This window comes from Nicotiana sylvestris, chromosome 6 (assembly GCF_000393655.2).
Source record: "Nicotiana sylvestris chromosome 6, ASM39365v2, whole genome shotgun sequence".
In the NCBI taxonomy this organism is placed as follows: Eukaryota; Viridiplantae; Streptophyta; class Magnoliopsida; order Solanales; family Solanaceae; genus Nicotiana; species Nicotiana sylvestris.
The window spans coordinates 177,788,342-177,810,053 of record NC_091062.1 but is presented as its reverse complement, the minus strand read 5'-3'; the positions used below and the strand labels follow the sequence as shown (position 1 = coordinate 177,810,053).

At 42.3% G+C, this 21,712-nt stretch overlaps 2 protein-coding genes across 2 annotated transcripts; both read left to right on the top strand.

The window, feature by feature from the left end:
- Positions 1–724: 724 nt before the first annotated feature.
- Positions 725–1,132, top strand: LOC138871736 (uncharacterized). The gene has a single exon (XM_070149634.1). It carries the CDS (start codon positions 725–727, stop codon positions 1,130–1,132), a length of 408 nt encoding a protein of 135 aa, XP_070005735.1.
- Positions 1,133–3,726: 2,594 nt separating this feature from the next.
- Positions 3,727–6,658, top strand: LOC138871735 (uncharacterized). The gene is made up of 3 exons (XM_070149633.1): positions 3,727–4,049; positions 6,179–6,233; positions 6,596–6,658. The coding sequence occupies exons 1-3, from the start codon at positions 3,727–3,729 to the stop codon at positions 6,656–6,658; spliced, it is 441 nt and encodes a 146-aa protein (XP_070005734.1).
- Positions 6,659–21,712: the final 15,054 nt, after the last annotated feature.

Below are 21,712 nucleotides of genomic sequence, written 5' to 3'. Positions count from 1 at the left end.
CAAAGTCAGAAAAGAAAGTTGAAGTGGAAATTGGGGCAATGCCTCCCAAAGATGATGTTCTCTATGTCCCTCGAGGCCGCCAAGAAAAGCAAATGGCTTTGAGTCCTCCCAGGAGATTCGAACTAAATAAGACAACCCAAATATATGTGCCTAAATGAGCTTATGTGATGCGGGGGCCAATTAATCTACCAAGGCTGAGTGAGCCCATGGTTATTAGCCGCACACCACAAAAGCCCATGACGGATCCTACTGATGTGCCCTGGAATTACAACAAATCAGTGGTGACTTATAAAGGCAAAAAAATCTCGGGAGAAGTTCAAGGAAATAACCCCGCTGAAAAGTATTTCAATCTGGAAGAGGTGAACAATGCCACTAGAAATTGCTTCACATCTAAGAAGACCGTAAGTGCCGAAGAAGCGGATGCCTTCTTTCAAAAGATGAAAATGGTGGATTATGAGGTGATCGACCAGCTTTGAAAATTTCCCGCACAAGTCTCCTTTTTATCTCTGTTGATGAATTCCACCGAATATCAAAAGGTGTTGATCAAGACCCTTAATGAGCATATATACCTATTGAGACTTCTGTAGAGCAGTTGGAGAGAATGGGCGAAAGATTTTTCGCAATTAACCAAATCTCCTTCAGCAAAAATGACTTGCCCTTACAAGGGGCCGCACATAACAAAGCGCTTCACCTGATAGTCAAATGCGAAGGGTACTATGTGAAAATGGTTATGTTGGACGGAGGCTCTGGGGTAGACATTTGCCCACTCTCAACTTTGCAACGTATGGAAATTGGTACCGAGAGAATCCGACCCAACAACGTTTGTGTACGTGCCTTCGATTGTATCAAAAGGGACACAATTGGAGAGATTGATCTGATTCTGACCATCGTCTCAATAGACTTTGAAGTAACCTTCCAGGTTCTGGACATGGACACGTCCTACAATTTTCTCTTGGGAAGGTCGTGGATTCACGCAGCGGGGGCTGTGCCTTCTACTCTCCACCAGATGGTGAAGTTCGAACATGAGGATCAGGAGATTATGGTTCATGGGGAAGATGAGCAATCGATTTATCGGGACCCGTCAGTCCCATGTCTTGAAGCAAGAGAAGGAAGTGAGCACATAGTCTATTAGGCCTTTGAAATCGTGGTCGCTGATTAGTACGAAGAAGGAAAACCTTGTCCTCAACCCTTCCTTTATAATGCATCAATCATGGGGGCCAAAGAAATGATCAGGCATAGCTATAAACCTGGGAAAGGGCTTAGGAAATCGTTGCAAAGAATAGCTGAACCTATCACCCCGACTGCCAGTGAGAAGTTCTTTGGGGTAGGCTTCCAGCCTACTCCAGCTGATGTAAGATGGGCAGATGATAGGAAGAATGATGGTTGGGTCTTGCCTCAGCCGGTGCCGCATCTACACAGAACATTTGTCAAGCCAAAATACAATGAGGAAGAGGAGGATAAGGCCTTTACGACCGAAGAAATTGAAGAAATCTGTGGGGCCATGAGGAAGATACTACATGAAGCCCACATGGTTCAACCAGGGGAAGGCTCAAGCACCACTGAGGTGCTGTATATAGGACCTAATGCCAAACTGCGAAATTGGAAGGTTACGCTATTCCCAATCAGGTGGGAGTCCCGGTAGACCTGTCCTACCACTTTTTCTGCATCACGAGTTATTCCACGACATAAATCTGATGTTTTCTTTAGTTTCCTGTCTTTTAATTTCCAATGTAAACCCTGTTATCTTCAAATTCAATGAAATGAAATCAATATTTCATCGTTCATCTTTCTTTATTCTTTCTGATTTGGTTATTTTTCTCTTTTATTTCTTCTTTCCGTTCTAATAATGCGGCTTTAAACAATATGACATACTTGCGGACTTCATGCCCAGATCCAAACACGTTGTCTAACTGTGAAGTAATGAACCAAGAACTGGAATATAATGAAGAAGAGGCTTTTAGGGAAATAAATCGAGAATTGGAATAGTGTGAGAATAAACCTAAGTCGAACTTAAATGATACTGAGCCAGTTAATTTGGGTACTTCTGAAGAAGTCAGGGAAACCAAGATAAGCATTCACACAAATGAGAAAACCCGGGACGCATTGATCCAACTTTTATTTGAGTTCAAAGATGTGTTTGCTTGGTCATACGATGACATGCCAGGACTAAGTGTTGATTTGGTGGTTCATAAGTTGCCAACTTACCCCCATTGTCCCCCTGTCCAGCAAAAGCAAAGAAAGTTTAAAACCGATATCAGTGACAAGATTAAAGAAGAGATCACAAACAGTTGAAAGCGGGGGTGATCCAAGTGGTTCGATACACCACATGGTTAGCCAATGTATTTCCAGTTCCAAAGAAGGACGGGAAAATTCGAGTGTGTGTGGATTACAGAGATTTAGACAAGGCAAGTCCCAAAGATAACTTCCCTTTGCCGAACATCCACATCCTTGTTGATAACTGCGCCAAACATGAGATACAGTCCTTCGTGGATTGTTACGTAGGATATCACCGGGTGTTGATGGATGAAGAAGATGCAGAAAAGACAGCTTTTACCATACCTTGGGGTACATACTGTTACAGAGTCATGCCATTTGGTCTGAAGAACACCGGGGCCACCTACATGAGATCCATGACTACCATTTTTCATAATATGATGCACCAAGAGATAGAGGTGTATGTGGACAATGTAATCATCAAATCCAAAACTCAGGACGACCACGTTCGGGACTTGAGAAATTTTTTTGAGCGGTTGCGCAAATATGATTTGAAGCTGAACCCGGCCAATTGTGCATTCGGGGTACCATCCGACAAACTTTTGGGATTCATAGTCAGTCGGAGGGGCATCGAGTTGGACCCGGCAAAGATAAAATCAATTCGAGATTTGCCTACTCCAAGAACCAAGAAAGATGTTATGATTTTGTTGGGAAGATTGAACTACATCAGCCGATTCATTTCTCAGTTAACATCCACGTGTGAACCCATATTCAAATTGCTGAAGAAAGATGCGGCAATCAAATGGACAAATGAGTGCCAAGAGGCTTTTGATAAAATCAAAGAATATCTGTCGAATCCGCCGGTATTGGTCCCACCTGAGCCAGGGTGGCCTCTGTTCTTGTATCTGATAGTCTTGGAAAATTCTTTCGGTTGTGTCCTCGGGCAACATGATGTGACCAGAAAGAAAGAGCAGACCATTTACTATCTGAGCAAGAAGTTCACCAGTTATGAAGTCAAGTACACTTTATTGGAGAGAACTTGTTGCGCTTTAACTTGGGTCACTCAGAAGCTGAGGCATTATTTGCAAGCTTACACCACTTACCTCATAACCAGGTTGGATCCTTTAAAATACATATTTCAGAAGCCAATGCCCACGGGTAGATTAGCAAAGTGGCAGATCTTGCTCACGGAATTTGACATAGTCTACGTCACTCGCACGGCAATGAAAGCCCAGGCGTTAGCAGATCATTTGGCTGAGAACCCGGTTGATGATGAATACCAACCTTTGAGCACTTACTTCTCAGATGAAGAGGTAAATTCAGTTGAGGCAATATCTGAAGACACCCATGCTTGGAAAATGTTCTTTGATGGGGCAGTAAGCGCAAAAGGTGTTGGAATTGGGGCGATCTTGATCTCACCCACCGGCCAGCATTATCCGGCCACAGCCCGACTTCAGTTTTTTTTGCACAAACAACACCACCGAGTATGAAGCCTGCATTATGGGTATGAACATGGCAATCGACAAAGATGTCGAAGAGTTGTTAATCATGGGAGACTCAGATCTGATTATCCGACAAGCTCAAGGAGAATGGGAAACTCGAGAAGTCAAGCTTATTCCTTATAGACAACATGTGGAAGATCTTGGCAAGCGATTCAAGTTAATAGAGTTCAGGTACATCCCCCGTTGCCATAACGAACTGGCCGATGCGCTTGCTACTTTGGCCTCTATGCTGCCATACCCAGGCAATGCCCATATTGATCCCTTGGAAATCCAAATCAGGGAAAGGCATGGCTACTGTAATACCGTTGAGGAAGAGCCAAATGTTCAGCCATGGTATCATGACATCAAAAGATTTTTGAAAACCAAAGAATACCCCGAGCAAGCCAGTGGGGACCAAAAGAGAACCATTAGACGGCATGCAAGTGGTTTCTTTTTGAGTGGTGATGTCTTGTACAAAAGGACCCCGGACCTCAACTTGTTAAGATTTGTTGACACCAAAGAGGCTGGAAGAATCATGTATGAAGTACACGCAGGAGTTTGCGGACCCCACATGAACGGGTATATTTTGTCAAAGAAAATCCTCCGCGCGGGATATTATTGGATGACCATGGAAAAAACTATTTTAGTTTTGTTCGGAAATGTCATCAGTGTCAGGTATACGGGGATTTGATTCATGCGCCGCCCACAGAACTGCATCCCATGTCAGCACCTTGGCCATTCGTCGCCTGGGCATGGACGTCATTGGGCCAATCAAGCCAAAAGCCTCGAAAGGGCATAGATTCATATTGGTCGGCATCGACTATTTTACTAAATGGATTGAAGCAATTACTCTCAAATATGTCACCAAGAAAGTTGTGGTAGACTTCGTGCACTCTAACATCATCTACCATTTTGGTATTCCTGCAACTATTATTACGGATAATGCTGCAATTTTGAATTGTATTTGATGAGGGAGATATGCGAACAGTTCAAGATAACACATCGGAACTTTACTCCTTATCGTCCCAAAGCCAACGGTGTCGTTGAAGCAGCAAATAAGAACATCAAAAAGATTTTGAGAAAGATGATTCAAAGTTCCAGGTAGTGGCATGAAAAGTTGCCTTTTGCATTGTTGGGGTATCACACTACTATGCGCACGTCGGTCGGAGCAACCCCGTACCTTTTGGTTTACGGCACTGAAGCCATAATACACGCGAAAGTTTAAATCCCTTCTCTCCGGATTATTGTGAAAGCTAAAATTGAAGACAGTGAGTGGGTCAAAGCCCGCCTGGAGCAGTTAATCCTGATTGATGAGAAGCGAATGGCCGCAGTATGCCACGGGCAGTTGTATCAACAAAGAATGGCCCGTGCCTACAACAAGAAAGTGCGGCCTAGAAATTTTGAAGTGGGGCAACTCGTTCTAAGGCGTATTCTTCCCCATCATCAGGAAGCAAAAAGGAAATTTGCTCCCAATTGGAAAGGCCCATACATCATCAAAAGGATATTGCCCAGAGGAGCATTGTACTTGGGAGATATTAAAGGAAATGATCCCGAGGCAGCTGTGAACGCAGATGCGGTAAAAGGTACTATGTCTAGTCCTTCTGCAGCAATAGCACTATCTAATTGGGATGACGAATGCTTTCATTCTCGCTACCCCAAACACTTCAGTCCTTTTGCTAACCCTTTGAGCCAGTTACTTTTCTTTCATTACCCTCTTTGGAACTCGGGAAAAAAAAATAACAACAACAACAACAACAAAAGCAAAATATTTTCCTGAACTACATCTGACTTGATTCCGAAAGGATATGTAGGTAGCCTCACTCTAGGGTTCATTCACACCAAAATAAAAATTCAAAGTTCCCCAAAAAGTAAAACTGGGGCAAATTTTATAATGGTTCGGCGATGATCCCGCTTGAATGGTTACAAAGTTGTAATTCAATCCAAATTCTTTTACCCCAAACCTTGTTCAAGTCCTTCTGATCAATCGACGAAAGGTTTTCAAAATCAGAGAACACAGTTGTTTGGATCCGATGCAATCAAACGAGAGAAATAAAATGAGAGAGTCTTATTGGTGAAAACCCACACGGGCACCATGAGGCGATGGTAAGCAGAGAAATGAAAAATGAGAGAGTCTTGTTAGTGAAAACTTGTAAAGAGCTCTATAAGGTGACGATGAGAAGAGAAATGAGAGAGGTTGATTGGCGAAAACCCGAAAAGGGTGTCGTCGATCGAAAAGAAGAAACCCCTCACCAATTGGTATTGAAAGAGTCCTGGCAAGGTTTCTCGGTTTAAAAACATGGGTCGCAATGGGTATGTGAGAAGTTGGATAGTTATGCGGATTGGGTATCCAGTCCAAGAAGCATGTCATGTCTTTTGAAGTCTGCATGCACCCCAGATAAGTCCTTCTTTCCTCCCCGAAAGGGACACTTCTCCTTAAATTCATTTTCTTGTCATTTATTTACTTTTCCTTGAATCCCTTTCAGTCTAATCTGTTCCAAAACTAATACAAAGAAAAGGTGGCAGGACCGGCTTTACAGGGTTCTGCCTAACAAAAGCTAAAGAAAAGCACCCAGCCTCAGCGGGTGCATCAAGTCGATCCCGACTGGCCATGATGGCTGATGCTTTGAAATCAAAGTTATTGAAAAGGAAAAGAAAGCCAAAGGCAAAAGCCTAAAGGCGGAATAAAGTGAAAGGGTCGAAGCCCCACGTGGGTAAGCCGTCATGAAATCTTAAAAGTTGAGTCCCTCGGTTTGAAAGATAGATCAATCTTCAGAAAACCACTAAGCAGCAGAGGTTCCCAACAAAGGTTCGGGCCGAGATCGAGTGATTGAGACAATCAAGGCCACAAAACCAACCATCGTTTCAAACTAACAATTGTTCTTTGTTTAAAATTGAAACAGGTGCAACCCAAGGCAACCATGCAAAAGCAGGTGCAGCCAAAGGAAAAGCTGCACAAACGCTAGAAACAGCTTCGCAGAAATAATCAATCCAAAAGGGAAGATTTCCTCCAAAATTCTTTCCTGCATTTTATTGAAATAAAAGAAATGAAAAGGAAAATGAAAAAAAAGAGAAGGAAAGAAGAAAATCCGAACAAAATGATAGTTCAGAATCCCTAATCTCAATCTTTTATGCCTTTTACCAACATTAGGGCTCCAATCCCTGAGTTGAGATTTAGACATAGGGCCTCCACTCCCTAGTCGCCTTTTTTTACCAATATTAGGGCTCCAATCCCTGAGTTAATGCTTTTTAGACATAGGGCCTCCATTCCCTAGTCGCCAATTACCAACATTTAGGGCTCTAATCCCTAAATTGAGCCTTTTTAGACATAGGGCCTCCATTCCCTAGTTTCCTTTTGCCAACATTAGGGCTCCAATCCCTGAGTTGATGCTTTTAGATATAGAGCTCCATTCTTAATTTATTGTTTTTAATAGAGAAATAATGTAGGTTTTGGTTACAAATAACTCACGAAATTTTCCTAGTGAAAAATTGGGGCAGAAAATTTCGTTCGTTTGTCTGTTTTGATGTCCGAGCAGGCTTGACCTCGAGGCGCAGGATTCGAGATGACCAAAAGAATGAGTCTTAATCCAGAACAAATAAAAGAAGAAAAAGAACAAAAATAAAGAAGTGAACTCAAAGGTTGAAACAGAGAAGGATGCAGACTGCTCAAGATATGATTAAAGTCACAAGCTTCTCATGTTCCGCCTCGATCTAAAGCTGAAGAATAAACCAACAGTTACAGCTGACGAGCATCAAGATTCAGATCGAAGTCTGCAGCAAGGCCTATTCAAGACTCAAGATCAAGCTTCAAGAGATTTATAGATAGGAATCTTGTAACTCGTAGTTGATAGGTTTATCTAGCTTAGCTTTTGATTTTCCTTTTGGTGTAATAAGGGGGTCAGCAAGCAGTAGCAACAACAAGAGTAAAATCATAGCTCCCGGTAGTCCCAGCTACCAAAACTTCCAAAATTACACTGACCTGATTTCTTTATAGCCAAGGATATGTAAACAACCTTTGAGACAAGGTTCGATCAGATTCTTTTCAAAAATGCTTCTCATGGAGTGTCAAACGGGCAAAAATCCCTCGTGATTGCTCATTTTATCTTTGCCCGAAAACCCTTCGTGTCTCTGAGCAAAGAGGGGCAGCTGTGAGCACGTGATTTTTGCCCTATATAAAATACTCCTACAAAATCCCAAGAAAATAGATTTTGTTAATTATTTACCATTTTAAGAATTTTGTAGAATTTTATTTATTGTTTGCAATTTTGTGCACGTTTAAGTTTTATTTAGATCATGAAAAATACCAAAATATCACGCATTGCATTTAAGATTTAATTTTACATTTTTAGATTAATTGGTAAATTAGTGTTTTACAAAAATAGAAAAATCACAAAAATAACTCATTTCTTGCATTATTTAATTTTCAGCATCGAATTTTTGTAGTTTTTCTTTTAATTTGATATTTAATTAGTTGTGTTGTATTAATTGTACTTGATGGGAAATCAATTTTCTATCAAATATCTTGTAGCTAGATGTTGTTTATCTGGCATTATTCTGGAAAACTCGATGAATAACTAGTTTGGTCACATCAGTAGTTAGATTGTGCATTCGACCATGTTAGATCTTGCAGATTCTATTAGGTCTCTTCCTGCTATGTAATGCATCTGGTTATTACAGCATATTTCGTTGTATTTCAATAGCATTGCATTCATGCAATGGGTAACTGAATGTTTCATAAGTAGTAATCAATAGAAGTCATGCTTAAAAGAAAAGTAAAATGGTTCAAGTTACTTTAAGAGTGAAGCTGTGCATTGACTTATTTATGATGTGCTTTTTTTAAAACATATTTAGTTTAAGATTGATGTTTAGATTTGCATTTGTTCATTGGAGAGTCCCATACAATTCTATTTGTCAATTATAGGTATTGAACAGAGGTTTTAAGCACATTTGAAATTAGTTGAAGGTTGATTCTAGCATGATTGATTGTTATTGAATGCTCTGCTGGTACCATGTCAATATTTCTGATTTCAGCTGCCATTTATGCGCCTAGAGACTCGACCTAGAGTCTGGTCTTCCTCAGGCCTTAGTTCTCAAAAGATTGGGCTATTCTTTGGGCTTTGGATCATGAGGCCACTTAAAACGGAGTTGCATGCTTCATCATATCGGGCCTGCTTGTTTCAAATTTCCTTTTCATTTGCTGAAGATGGCATGAGCCAGTTAACAATCAGATCTGTCATTTTCTTTAACGCGAAAGTTTCTGTTTAGGCTAGTATGAACATTAGATTTAAAAAAAAAAGGTTAAAAATCCCAACTCTTTAGTGCATAATGATTTAGATTTCGTTAATTAGTCGAAGCATGATGGCCCTCACTTAATCGATTTTAATCTTTAGAATCCGAGGCGAGCCATTTAGCAAATTTCCATGTCCCTCGCAAAGTTAACAACTCATATATGCTTTAGGCGCGTTATTTTAATAATATTACCTTCTTAAATTCGGGTGCGCATTTCATGTGACCCAAATCCAAATCTTAATAACATTGAATAAAATGTGTTTCGGATTGCGGGTGCATTTCATGTGGCCCGGTCCAAAGGCATGTTTTAGACGACGTTAAATCTTCTTTAAAATTAATTAAAGTGATTGATAATTTAAAATTATACCATAGTCTAAAACATGTATTAAAATCAAATAATAGGCCAATTATAATGGTTTAAGCGACCGTGCTAGAACCACGGAAATCGGGAATGTCTAACACCTTCTCCCGGGTTAACAGAATTCCTTACTTAGAATTTCTGGTTCGCAGACTTCAAAAGGAAAGTTGAATTTCCTCGATTTGGGATTTTAAAATAAACCGGTGACTTGGGACACCAGAAAACAAATCATCCCAAGTGGTGACTCTGAATAAAATAAATAAATAATCCCATTTCAAATAATGCCACTTTAATTGGAAAAACTCCTTATATATACCCTCGGGTGTAGTAAATAGGAGGTGTGACAGCCCTGGCGACTCTGCTGGGGATCGAACCCAGAATCTCTGGTTCAGGGTTCAAGAATTCGAGCTTAGAATAGCTGTTATGATTGGCTTTATCTGTTACCTAATTTTCCTCCATATTTGAGCCTAATGTGCTAAATGCTTTTACCGCTTTGATATTCTTGAATTGTATATAAACTTCTACGAAACCCTTCCTCTCTCTAAGTCTTCTAAATCATGGAGAAGGGTGCACTTCATGTGACTTCTCTTCTGTCTAGAGTCTTATCCCATTTTAGAACGAGGTTCGGATAAGTTGCTAAGCTGGTAAAGCTTCTGTATTCCCGATACGCTGCCCCCCCCCCGGGCTCGAGTTGTCCGCTCGGGTAAGCCAGGTCTAGAACAATAAACCCAAGTTTTAAACCTAGTATAACAAAACCTCATGCCGGATTCCTAGTAGGAACGTTTGTTTGCATCATGTGCATTTGACTTAGGAGACTCAACACAGGGGTTGGGTCTATCTAGGACAGACATACCCGAAATGAAAAGACCATCCTTATGCATCCTACGTGCTACTTGTTCATTTATTTGCTTCGGATTTGCATGTTGACCGGCTTGTGGATAATAGAAGAAATTGGGAAAAGAAAATAATAGTGTGAAGGCTCAGAGAGGTAGTTACTTGTTTTGAAAAATCAGTGTCCAAAATATACCGAAACTCTGCCAAAAATTTTGAAAAAAAGAAAAAAAAGAAGGTTTTGTCTTTAAAATTAGTTGGTTTTCATTTTGTCAAATCAGCCCGAACTATGCCAGTTTGATTCTCACCGGATGTGGGATACGTAGGCAACCCCCATCGAGTCCAACATCCCTTTTGCAAAAATACCCCAAAAACAACAAAATTTTATTTTTGTCACAAATAAGCAGGGTGATGTCATTCTTGTTTAAAATAAGCCGAATGTCGCCAAAAGGGCGCCGAAAAGATGTTTTTGCAAGAACAACCACCTTTGTTCATTTTTTTTATTTTTCGACCGGTTAGCAAGTACAACCTTAAAATCTTCTTCCCCGAAGTGCTGAAAGGTCGTATCTGCAAAAATCAGGTTTTATTTTTTAAGGGAAATTTTGAAAAAATGGTATTATTTTTTTGGGGTCAAAATAAGTTATTAAATCACCTTAATGATCTAGGAAAAGGTAGTAGAGAAACCGTGGTAAAGGTTCTGGGAGGTCTCGTCGGACTATTGAACATCAAGCCAAGGTTAGACATAATTGAAGCATTAGTACCTTTTTGGGACCCAACTCGCAATGTGTTCTGTTTCTCTGACTTTAAGCTCACATCCACGCTGGAGGAAGTTGCGGGCTATGCGGGCCTTAATGGAAACCTTAGAAGTCGATATCCAGTTCCCCAAGATCGGTATCTCCCCACAGATTTCTGGATTTGCTGAGTATTAGTTGGGATATCCATAATGGAAATTTATCCGAAGGTTTTTGCACTCTCCAGTTCTTGTACCAGAGCTATGGTAACCCCCGAGGTTTTGAAGAGCCGAACACTGGTCTGACCTATGCCGGGAATAAAGATAAATGGGAGGCAAAGTGAGGTTTGGCTTTTATAGTAGCCTTTGTGGGTGTTGTAGTCTGTCCACGAAAAGATGGTAATATAGAGGTGGATCTCGTAGGAATGATCGATGTTGCAATCAAGAAAGCCAACAACACTGTAGTTCCCCTGATCTTATCTGAAATCTACCGAGCCTTGACTATCTGTTGGGAAGGGGGAAAGTTCTTCCAGGGCTGCAATCTGTTACTATAATTATGGATGCAGGAACATCTCTACCACCGGGTTGGGTATATGAATTACGGTATGACCGGTTTGAGTTGCATTGAAGAATTTGAAAGCCGAGTAGTGAGTATTGAATTCCCTGAGGGTACTGAAGCTTGACTTGCACATTTGAGCTCCTTGACCTCTGATAAAATTGAGTGGTCATTCGGATGGCTTCCTGTCACCGAAGCAGTATACATGTCAGCTGAAGTTTGGTATTTCCGCCTGATAGGCATCCGGAGCCTCTAGTCGTATGCCCCTCACAAGGTTTTGCGCCAATTGGGAAGATTTCAAACCGTTCCCCATGACGAAGAGTTGAGTAAACATGTCATTGAATTGGGCCCAAAAGTCGTATTTTCATAAGGGAGAATTCTCCAGGTATGGAATGAATGTAGATTTCTTGAACCTAAGACTATGGTGCAGGATCTAGCTAGAGGTAAAGTAGACCCCAAGTACACTATTTGGTTCGGTAAAAGGTTCCAGATTCCGGAGAGACCTGCTAAGAGAGCTCATATTCAGCAATTCACCAACGACTTGCAAGAGTAATGGGGCTGGTTGGCAAAAGAAGAAAGCTATAGGCCAAAATAAGTAAATTAGAGGGACAAATCAGGGACCTCAAGTTTGGCAACAGTATCCAGGCTGCCGCAGATGAAGGGGAAAAGAAAAAGCTAACTCAAGAAAACGAATCCCTCAAAGCTCAAATCTAGAAAATGAGAATAGCTGCTAGAAACCCGAAAAGAAGTTGAGCGAACGAAAAGCTTATAAGCAGTCTGAGAAAGAAAGCACTTGAGTGTCAAGATGACCTAGAAAAGTCTGAAGTCAGTCTAGCAAAAGTCTAGGCCCAATTGGCAAAGAACGCAGAAGGGCGGGCACAGTTTGTGCATCAAATGAAAAGAAAATATGAAGGAACGATCACCAATCTGAAGAGAAAGTTAACTACCCTTGAGAATGAGGCGGCCAAGCAGGCCAAGGACTTTAAAGCTGATAGGGAACATTGTTATGCTTTGATGGCTCAGATGGAGGAAGAAATGCAATAATTGCAAAATCAAAACCATCATGACACTCAGGTATTAGAAACCAAGAATCAGCAGATAGGGCGATTGCTTCAGGAAAAGGGCAGAATCCGAGAGAGGATCAGAGCCATTGCTGACTACATTACCGTGAAGTGCCAAGCGTGCGAGGACATGACTTGTACCGCCTTTTTCGCTGCAGTGATGACTTTCGTTCGCCAGATAATGAGTGATTTGGAGCGGCTACAAGGGGATCTCGCATATAGGCCCGCGGCGAGGCCGAATGATGTCCCGCGGGCCCCAGGAGCATTAATGTATTCCTAATTTTCACTTGAGTCTGTTTCTGCTGGAGTCTGTCAGTTTATTTCCGAGTCTGTATTTTCTTTCTATCAGAGTCTGTTAGTCTGTTCTTGAGTCTATATTGTTATCTTGCTATTAGAGTCTGTTGGTTTCCTTTTCAAGTCTGTTAGTTTTGAGTCATTGTAATCAAAGCATTTTCTTTTTATGAAAAATTTGAAAATTCCAAAATATTTTGTTATTTATTATCCCCAGAACTACGCCCGGTCTGATTCATGCAGGGTCATAATACGTAGGCAATCTCTATAGGATTCGACTATAAAAAAAATAAAAAAAAAGAGAGAGTGGAGATAAGAAAATGGGAAAGAAAAAGAAAAGCCGAAATGAAACATGCAATTGTTGCAAAACATGTAGAAATACATTTAACTATATAGGTGCATCATACCCCCAACGTGCGATTACCTGTCTGTTATTTGTTCCAAACTAACCATTTGCTGATGTTACATCCAGCCCAGGTTTTATAGAAAAGTGGTTGGTTTTGTGGTAGTCTGGCTTCCCATCCATACTTCACGAGGTCGAAGGGAAGCATTGAAATATCTTTAGAAATGACTCTACCAACAGTTCTTATTATGGATGAGAGTCCGATCTCGGGCATCCCAACTTCAGAATCGGCAGTTGCCGAGGAAAATAGGCTATTGCGTCTCTGCATTATGGAAATGTGGAACGCCTGGGCAAACGGAAGAGAACCACTAAGTACAATCCCTGGATTTTCCGAGCTTTTTCCCAGGGCAAGTAGGACCTCCAACATCCCCATAAACTACCCAAACACACCACTAGGACACCCAACTATCTCGGCCCATTTTGTGGGAACACCTTCTGAGGTTCGCCCCCAGGTGTTAATGTCCGGCGCAACCTCAAATATCTTCACCGCTCCACCTTGCTCGGCCACGGCACAACCTACATTGCCCAGGCCTGGTTTTGACCCCTCAGCTTTCACCTTCCAAACACCCACGTTCCCAAAGGAACCTCCTCAGTTTCCCACTTATACTTACTCTCAACCACCCCGATATGAACTCACTGTGGGGCAAGAAAAGATCACCAAAACTCCTGAGCAAGAAGAGATTACGAAGAAGATGAGGAGTATGGAACAGAGTCTCAAAAGCATACAGGGCTTGAGTGGACAGAAAAGTGTATCCTATGCCGACTTATGTATGTTCCCTCATATGCATCTACCATTAGGATTCAAAACCCCAAAATTTGCGAAGTATGATGGACACAGTGATCCTATTGCTCATCTCAAGAGATATTGTAACCAGCTGCGAGGAGCCGGTGGGAAGGAAGAACTCCTCATGGCCTATTTCGGAGAAAGTCTAGTCGTCATCGCATCTGAGTGGTACATGGACCAAGATATGTCCCACTGGCACATCTGGGATGACTTGGCTAGAGATTTCATCAGGCAGTTCCAGTACAACATTGATATCGCTCCAGATAGGAACTCATTGACAAACTTGAAGAAGAAATCCTCGGAAAGCTTCCGAGAGTACGCAATTAAATGGCGTGAACAGGCCTCAAGGGTAAAGCCTCCGATGGATGAGATTGAAATGGTCATAGTTTTCCTCCAAGCTCAGGAAGCTGACTACTTCCAAGATATGATGTCCGCAATGGGTAAACCGTTCGCTGAAGCTATCAAGATTGGCGAAATGGTGGAAAATGGGTTCAAAACGGGTCGAATTCTAAGCCAATCCGCCATTAGAGCTACCTCCCAAGCCATTCAGGGTGGGTCTGGAGGAGTGATGAAGGTCAAGAAAAAGGAAGAAACATCCATGGCAGCGTCGGATGCAAGAAAACACCGTACTCCCAGATCCTTTTTCTTAGAAAGGACCCCGCAACACTACTACCCCCACCAAGACGTATCCTATGCTCCTCAGCCATACCCGGTCATGAATGCTCAACCTTATATCCGGCCACAATAACAAGCCAACCGGAACCAAGCTCCATTTCCTTGAAACCAGCCTCCTTACCAAAACCACTACAACCCCCGACCTCCACAAAACAATTTCACCCTCGTGAACCACCCAAGAGGCCAAATTTTACACCAATTAGCGAACCTTACTCCAGCCTATTACCAAAACTTGTTCAAATGGGTCTGCTACAGCCTGTTCCTCAAACTAGGCAAAACCCAGCATCACATGCTTACAGAGCCAGTACCCGATGCACCTATCACTCAGGGGCAGAAGGGCACGACACGGATGACTGTTGGACTCTGAAGAGAGCCGTGGAAAAGTTAATAGAACAAAGGAAGATAGTGCTAAGGGATGAAAATATTCCCAACGTGACTAACAACCTGCTGCCGGCCCACAACAACGGGCCGGTAAACGGATTGATTTGTGAGGACAAGGAATTTGACCCAGCATTGAAGGCCATCATTTGCCATCGCTGATGTAGAAAAGAAACCAAAAGCTGCCCCGAAGCAAGGCAAAGGGGAGGAAAAGAACAAAACCACCCCTCCAAAGTCAGAAAAGAAAGTTGAAGTGGAAATTGGGGCAATGCCTTCCAAAGATGGTGTTCTCTATGTCCCTCGAGGCCGCCAAGAAAAGCAAATGGCTTTCAGTCCTCCCAGGAGATTCGAACTAAATAAGACAACCCAAATGTATGTGCCTGAATGAGCTTATGTGATGCACGGCCAATTAATCTACCAAGGCTGAGTGAGCCTGTGGTTATTGGTCGCGCACTACAAAAGCCCATGACAGATCCTACCGTTGTGCCCTGGAATTACAACAAATCAGTGGTGACTTATAAAGGCAAAGAAATCTTGGGAGAAGTTCAAGGAAATAACCCCGCTGAAAAGTATTTCAATCTGGAAGAGGTGAACAATGCCACTAGAAAGTGTTTCACATCTAAGAAGCCCGTAAGTGCCGAAGAAGCGGAGGCCTTCTTTCAAAAGATGAAAATGGAGGATTATGAGGTGATCGACCAGCTTCGAAAATTTTCCGCACAAGTCTCCTTGTTATCTCTGTTGATGAATTCCACCGAACATCAAAAGGTGTTGATCAAGACCCTTAACGAAGCATATATACCTATTGAGACTTCTGTAGAGCAGTTGGAGAGAATGGGCGAAAGATTTTTCGCAATTAACCAGATCTCCTTCAGCAAAAATGACTTGCCCCCGGAAGGGGCTGCACATAACAAAGCCCTACACCTGACAGTCAAATGCGAAGGGTACTATGTGAAAAGGGTTATGTTGGACAAAGGCTCTACGGTAGACATTTGCCCACTCTCAACTTTGCAACGTATGGAAATTGGTACCGAGAGAATTCGACCCAGCAACGTCTGTGTACGTGCCTCCGATGGTATCAAAAGGAACACAATTGGAGAGATTGATCTGATTCTGACCATCGGCCCAGTAGACTTTGAAGTAACCTTCCAGGTTCTGGATATGGACACGTCCTACAATTTTCTCTTGGGAAGGTCATGGATTCACGCAGCGGGGGCTGTGCCTTCTACTCTCCACCAGATAGTGAAGTTCGAACATGAGGATCAGGAGATTGTGGTTTACGGGGAAGATGAGCAATCGATTTATCGGGACCCGTCAGTCCTATGTCTTGAAGCAAGAGAAGGAAGTGAGCACATAGTCTATCAGGCCATTGAAATCGTGGTCGCTGATCATTACGAAGAAGGAAAACCTTGTCCTCAACCCTTCCTTTCTAATGCATCAATCATGGGGGCCAAAGAAATGATCAGGCACGGCTACAAACCTGGGAAAAGGCTTGGAAAATCGTTGCAAGGAATAGATGAACCTATCACCCCGACCGCCAGTGAGAAGTTCTTTGGGGTAGGCTTCCGGCCTACTCCAGCTGATGTAAGATGGGCAGATGATAGGAAGAATGATGGTTGGGTCTTGCCTCAGCCGGTGCCACATCTACACAGAACATTTGTCAAGCCAAAATACAATGAGGAAGAGGAGGATAAGGCCTTTACGGCCGAAGAAATCGAAGAAATCTGTGGGGCCATGAGGAAGATACTATATGAAGCCCACATGGTTCAACCAGGGTAAGGCTCAAGCACCACTGAGGTGCTGTATACGGGACCTAATGCCAAACTGCGAAATTGGGAGGTTACGCCATTCCCAATCAGGTGGGAGTCCCGGTAGACCTGTCCTACCACTTTTTCTGCATCACGAGTTATTCCACAGCGTAACTCTGATGTTTTCTTTAGTTTCCTGTCTTTTAATTTCCAATGTAAACCCTGTTATCTTCAAATTCAATGAAATGAAATCAATATTTCATCTTTCATCTTTCTTTATTCTTTCTGATTTGGTTATTTTTCTCTTTTATTTCTTCTTTCAGTTCTAATAATGCGGCTTTAAACAACATGACATGCTTGCGGACTTCATGCCCAGATCCAAACACATTGTCTAACTGTGAAGTAATGAACCAAGAACCGGAATATGATGAAGAAGAGGCTTTTAGGGAAATAAATCGAGAATTGGAATAGTGTGAGAATAAGCCTAAGCCAAACTTAAATGATATTGAGCCGGTTAATTTGGGTACTTCTGAAGAGGTCAGGGAAACCAAGATAAGCATTCACACAGATGTGAAAACCCGGGACGCATTGATCCAACTTTTATTTGAGTTCAAAGATGTGTTTGTTTGGTCATACGATGACATGCCAGGACTAAGTGTTGATTTAGTGGTTCATAAGTTACCAACATACCCCCATTGTCCCCCCTGTCCAGCAAAAGCAAAGAAAGTTTAAAACCGATATCAGTGACAAGATTAAAGAAAAGAACAGTTGAAAGCGGGGGTGATCTGAGTGGTTCGATACACCACATGGTTTGCCAATGTAGTTCCAGTGCCAAAGAACGACGGGAAAATTCGAGTGTGTATGGATTACAGAGATTTAAACAAGGCAAGTCGCAAAGATAACTTCCCTTTGCCGAACATCCATATCTTTATTGATAACTGCGCCAAACATGAGATACAGTCCTTCATGGATTGTTACGCAGGATATCACTAGGTGTTGATAGATGATGAAGATGCAGAAAAGACAGCTTTTACCACACCTTGGGGTACATACTGTTACAGAGTCATGTCATTTGGTCTGAAGAACACCGGGGCAACCTACATGAGAGCCATGACTGCCATTTTTCATGATATGATGCACCAAGAGATAGAGGTGTATGTGGACGATGTAATCATCAAATCCAAAACTCAAGACGACCATGTTCGGGACTTGAGAAAATTTTTTGAGCGGTTGCGCAAATATGATTTGAAGCTGAACCCGGCCAAATGTGCATTTGGGGTACCATCCAACAAATTTTTGGGATTCATAGTCAGTCGGAGGGGCATCGAGTTGGACCTGGCAAAGATAAAGTCAATTCGAGATTTGCCTCCTCCAAGAACCAAGAAAGATGTTATGAGTTTGTTGGGAAGATTGAACTACATCAGCCAATTCATTGCTCAGTTAACATCCACGTGTGAACCCATATTCAAATTGCTGAAGAAAGATGCGGCAATCAAATGGACAAATGAGTGCCAAGAGGCTTTTGATAAAATCAAAGAATATTTGTCGAATCCGCCGGTATTGGTCCCACCTGAGCTAAGGAGGCCTCTGTTCTTGTATCTGACATTCTTGGAAAATTCTTTCGGTTGTGTCCTCGGGCAATATGATGTGACCGGAAAGAAAGAGCAGGTCATTTACTATCTGAGCAAGAAGTTCACCAGTTATGAAGTCAAGTACACTTTATTGGAGAGAACTTGTTGCGCTTTAACTTGGGTCACTCAGAAGCTGAGGCATTATTTGCAAGCTTACACCACTTACCTCATAACCAGGTTGGATCCTTTAAAATACATATTTCAGAAGCCAATGCCCAGCGGTAGATTATCAAAGTGGCAGATCTTGCTCACGGAATTTGCTATAGTCTACGTCACTCACACGGCAATGAAAGCCCAAGCGTTAGCAGATCATTTGGCTGAGAACTCGGTTGATGATGAATACCAACCTTTGAGCACTTGCTTCCTAGATGAAGAGGTAAATTCAGTTGAGGCAATATCTGAAGACACCCATGCTTGGAAAATGTTCTTTGATGGGGCAGTAAGCGCAAAAGGTGTTGGAATTGGGGCGATCTTGATCTCACCCACCGGCCAGCATTATCCGGCCACAGCCCGACTTCAGTTTTTTTGCACAAACAATACCGCCGAGTATGAAGTCTGCATTATGGGTATGAACATGGCAATCGACCAAGATGTCGAAGAGTTGTTAATCATGGGAGACTCAGATCTGATTATCCGACAAGCTCAAGGAGAATGGGAAACTCGAGATGTCAAGCTTATTCCTTATAGACAACATGTGGAAGATCTTGGCAAGTGATTCAAGTCAATAGAGTTCAGGTACATCCCCCGTTGCCATAATGAACTGGCCGATGCGCTTGCTACTTTGGCCTCGATACTGCCATACCCAGGCAATACCCATATTGATCCCTTGGAAATCCAAATCAAGGAAAGGCATGGCTACTGTAATACTGTTGAGGCAGAGCCAAATGTTCAGCCATGGTATCATGACATCAAAAGATTTTTGAAAACCAAAGAATACCCCGAGCAAGCCAGTGGGGAGAAAAAGAGAACCATTAGACGGCATACAAGTGGTTTCTTTTTGAGTGGTGATGTCTTGTATAAAAGGACCCCGGACCTCAACTTGTTAAGATGTGTTGACACCGAAGAGGCTGGAAAATCATGTATGAAGTACATGCAGGAGTGTGCGGACCCTACATGAACGGGTATGTTTTGGTAAAGAAAATCCTCCGAGCGGACTATTATTGGATGACCATGGAAAAAGACTGTTTTAGTTTTTTTCAAAAGTGTCATCAGTGTCAGGTGCACGGGGATTTGATTCATGCGTCGCCCACAGAACTGCATCCCATGTCAGCACCTTGGCCATTCGTCGCCTGGGGCATGGACGTTATTGAGTCAATCGAGCTAAAAGCCTTGAATGGGCATAGATTCATATTGGTCGCCATCGACTATTTTACTAAATGGATTGAAGCAATTACTCTCAAATCTGTCACCAAGAAAGCTGTGGTAGACTTCGTGCACTCTAACATCATCTGCCGTTTTGGTATTCCTGCAACTATCATTACGGATAATGCTGCAAATTTGAATAGTCATTTGATGAGGGAGATATGCGAACAGTTCAAGATAACATATCGAAACTTTACTCATTATTGTCCCAAAGCCAACGGTGTCGTTGAAGCAGCAAATAAGAACATCAAAAAGATTTTGAGAAAGATGATTCAAAGTTCCAAGCAGTGGCATTAAAAGTTGCCTTTTGTATTGTTGGGGTATCGCACTACTATGCGCACGTCGGTCGGAGCAACCCCGTACCTTTTGGTTTACGGCACTAAAGCCGTAATACCCGCTGAAGTTGAAACCCTTCTCTCCGGATCATTGTGGAAGTTGAAATTGAAGACAATGAGTGGGTCAAAGCCCGCCTGGAGCAGTTAACCCTGATTGATGAGAAGCGAATGGCCGCAGTCTGCCACGGGCAGTTGTATTAACAAAGAATGGCCCGTGTCTACAACAAGAAAGTGCGGCCTAGAAATTTTGAAGTGGGGCAACTCATTCTGAGGCGTATTCTTCCCCATCATCAGGAAGCAAAAAGGAAATTTGCTCCCAATTGGAAAGCACCATACATCATCAAAACGATATTACCTAGAGGAGCATTGTACTTGGGAGATATTGAAGGAAATGATCCCGAGGCAGCTGTGAACGCAGATGCGGTAAAAAGGTACTATGTCTAGTCCTTCTGCAGCAATAGCACTATCTGATTGGGATGACGAAGGCTTTCATTCTCGCTACCCCAAACACTCCAGTCCTTTTGTTAACCCTTTGATCCAGTTACTTTTCTTTCATTACCCTCCTTGGAACTCGGAAAAAAAATTAAATAATAACAACAACAATAAAAGCAAAATATTTTCCTGAACTACGTCTGACTTGATTCCGAAAGGATACGTAGGCAGCCTCTCTCTGGGGTTCAGTCACACCAAAATAAAAATTCAAAGTTCCCCAAAAAGTGAAACTGGGGCAAATTTTATAATGGTTCGGTGATGTTCCCGCTTGAATGGTTCCAAAGTTGTAATTCAATCCAAATTCTTTTACCCTAAACCTTGTTCAAGTCCTTTCGATCAATTGGTGAAAGGTTTTCAAAATTAGAGAATGCAGTTGTTTGGATCCGATGCAATCAAACGAGAGAAATAAGAGAGTCTTATTGGTAAAAACCCACACGGGCACCATGAGGCGATGGTAAGCAGAGAAATGAAAAATGAGAGAGTCTTTTTAGTGAAAACTCGTAAAGAGCACTATAAGGCGACGGTGAGAAGAGAAATGAGAGAGGTCGATTGGCGAAAACCCGAAAAGGGCTCCGTCGATCGAAAAGAAGAAACCCCTCACCACCATTGGTATTGAAAGAGTCCTGGCAAGGTTTCTCAGTTTAAAGACACGGGTCACAATGGGTATGTGAGAAGTTGGATAGTTATGTGGATCGGGTATCCAGTCCAAGAAGCATGTCATGTCTTTTGAAGTCTGCATGCACCCCAGATAAGTCCTTCTTTCCTCCCCGAAAGGGACACTTCTCCTTAAATTCATTTTCTTGTCCTTTGTTTACTTTTCCTTGAATCCCTTTCAGTCTAACTCTGTTCCAAAACTAATACAAAGAAAAGGTGGCAAGACCGGCTTTACAGGGTTCTGCCTACCAAAAGCTAAAGAAAAGCACCCAGCCTCAGCGGGTGCATCAAGTCGATCCCGACTGGCCATGATGGCTGATGCTTTGAAATTGAAGTTATTAAAAAGGAAAAGAAAGACAAAGGCAAAAGCCTAAAGGCAGAATAAAGTGAAAGGGTCGAAGCCCCACGTGGGTAAGGCGTCATGAAATATTAAAAGCTAAGTCCC

Coding starts and splice junctions, on each gene's coding strand:
- LOC138871736 (XM_070149634.1), top strand. CDS start 725: ATGGTTATGTTGGACGGAGGCTCTGGGGTAGACATTTGCCCACTCTCA.
- LOC138871735 (XM_070149633.1), top strand. CDS start 3,727: ATGGCAATCGACAAAGATGTCGAAGAGTTGTTAATCATGGGAGACTCA. Junction 4,050..6,178: donor GAGCCAAATGTTCAGCCATG/GTATCATGACAT, acceptor AATCCCTTTCAG/TCTAATCTGTTCCAAAACTA. Junction 6,234..6,595: donor GGCAGGACCGGCTTTACAGG/GTTCTGCCTAAC, acceptor AAATTGAAACAG/GTGCAACCCAAGGCAACCAT.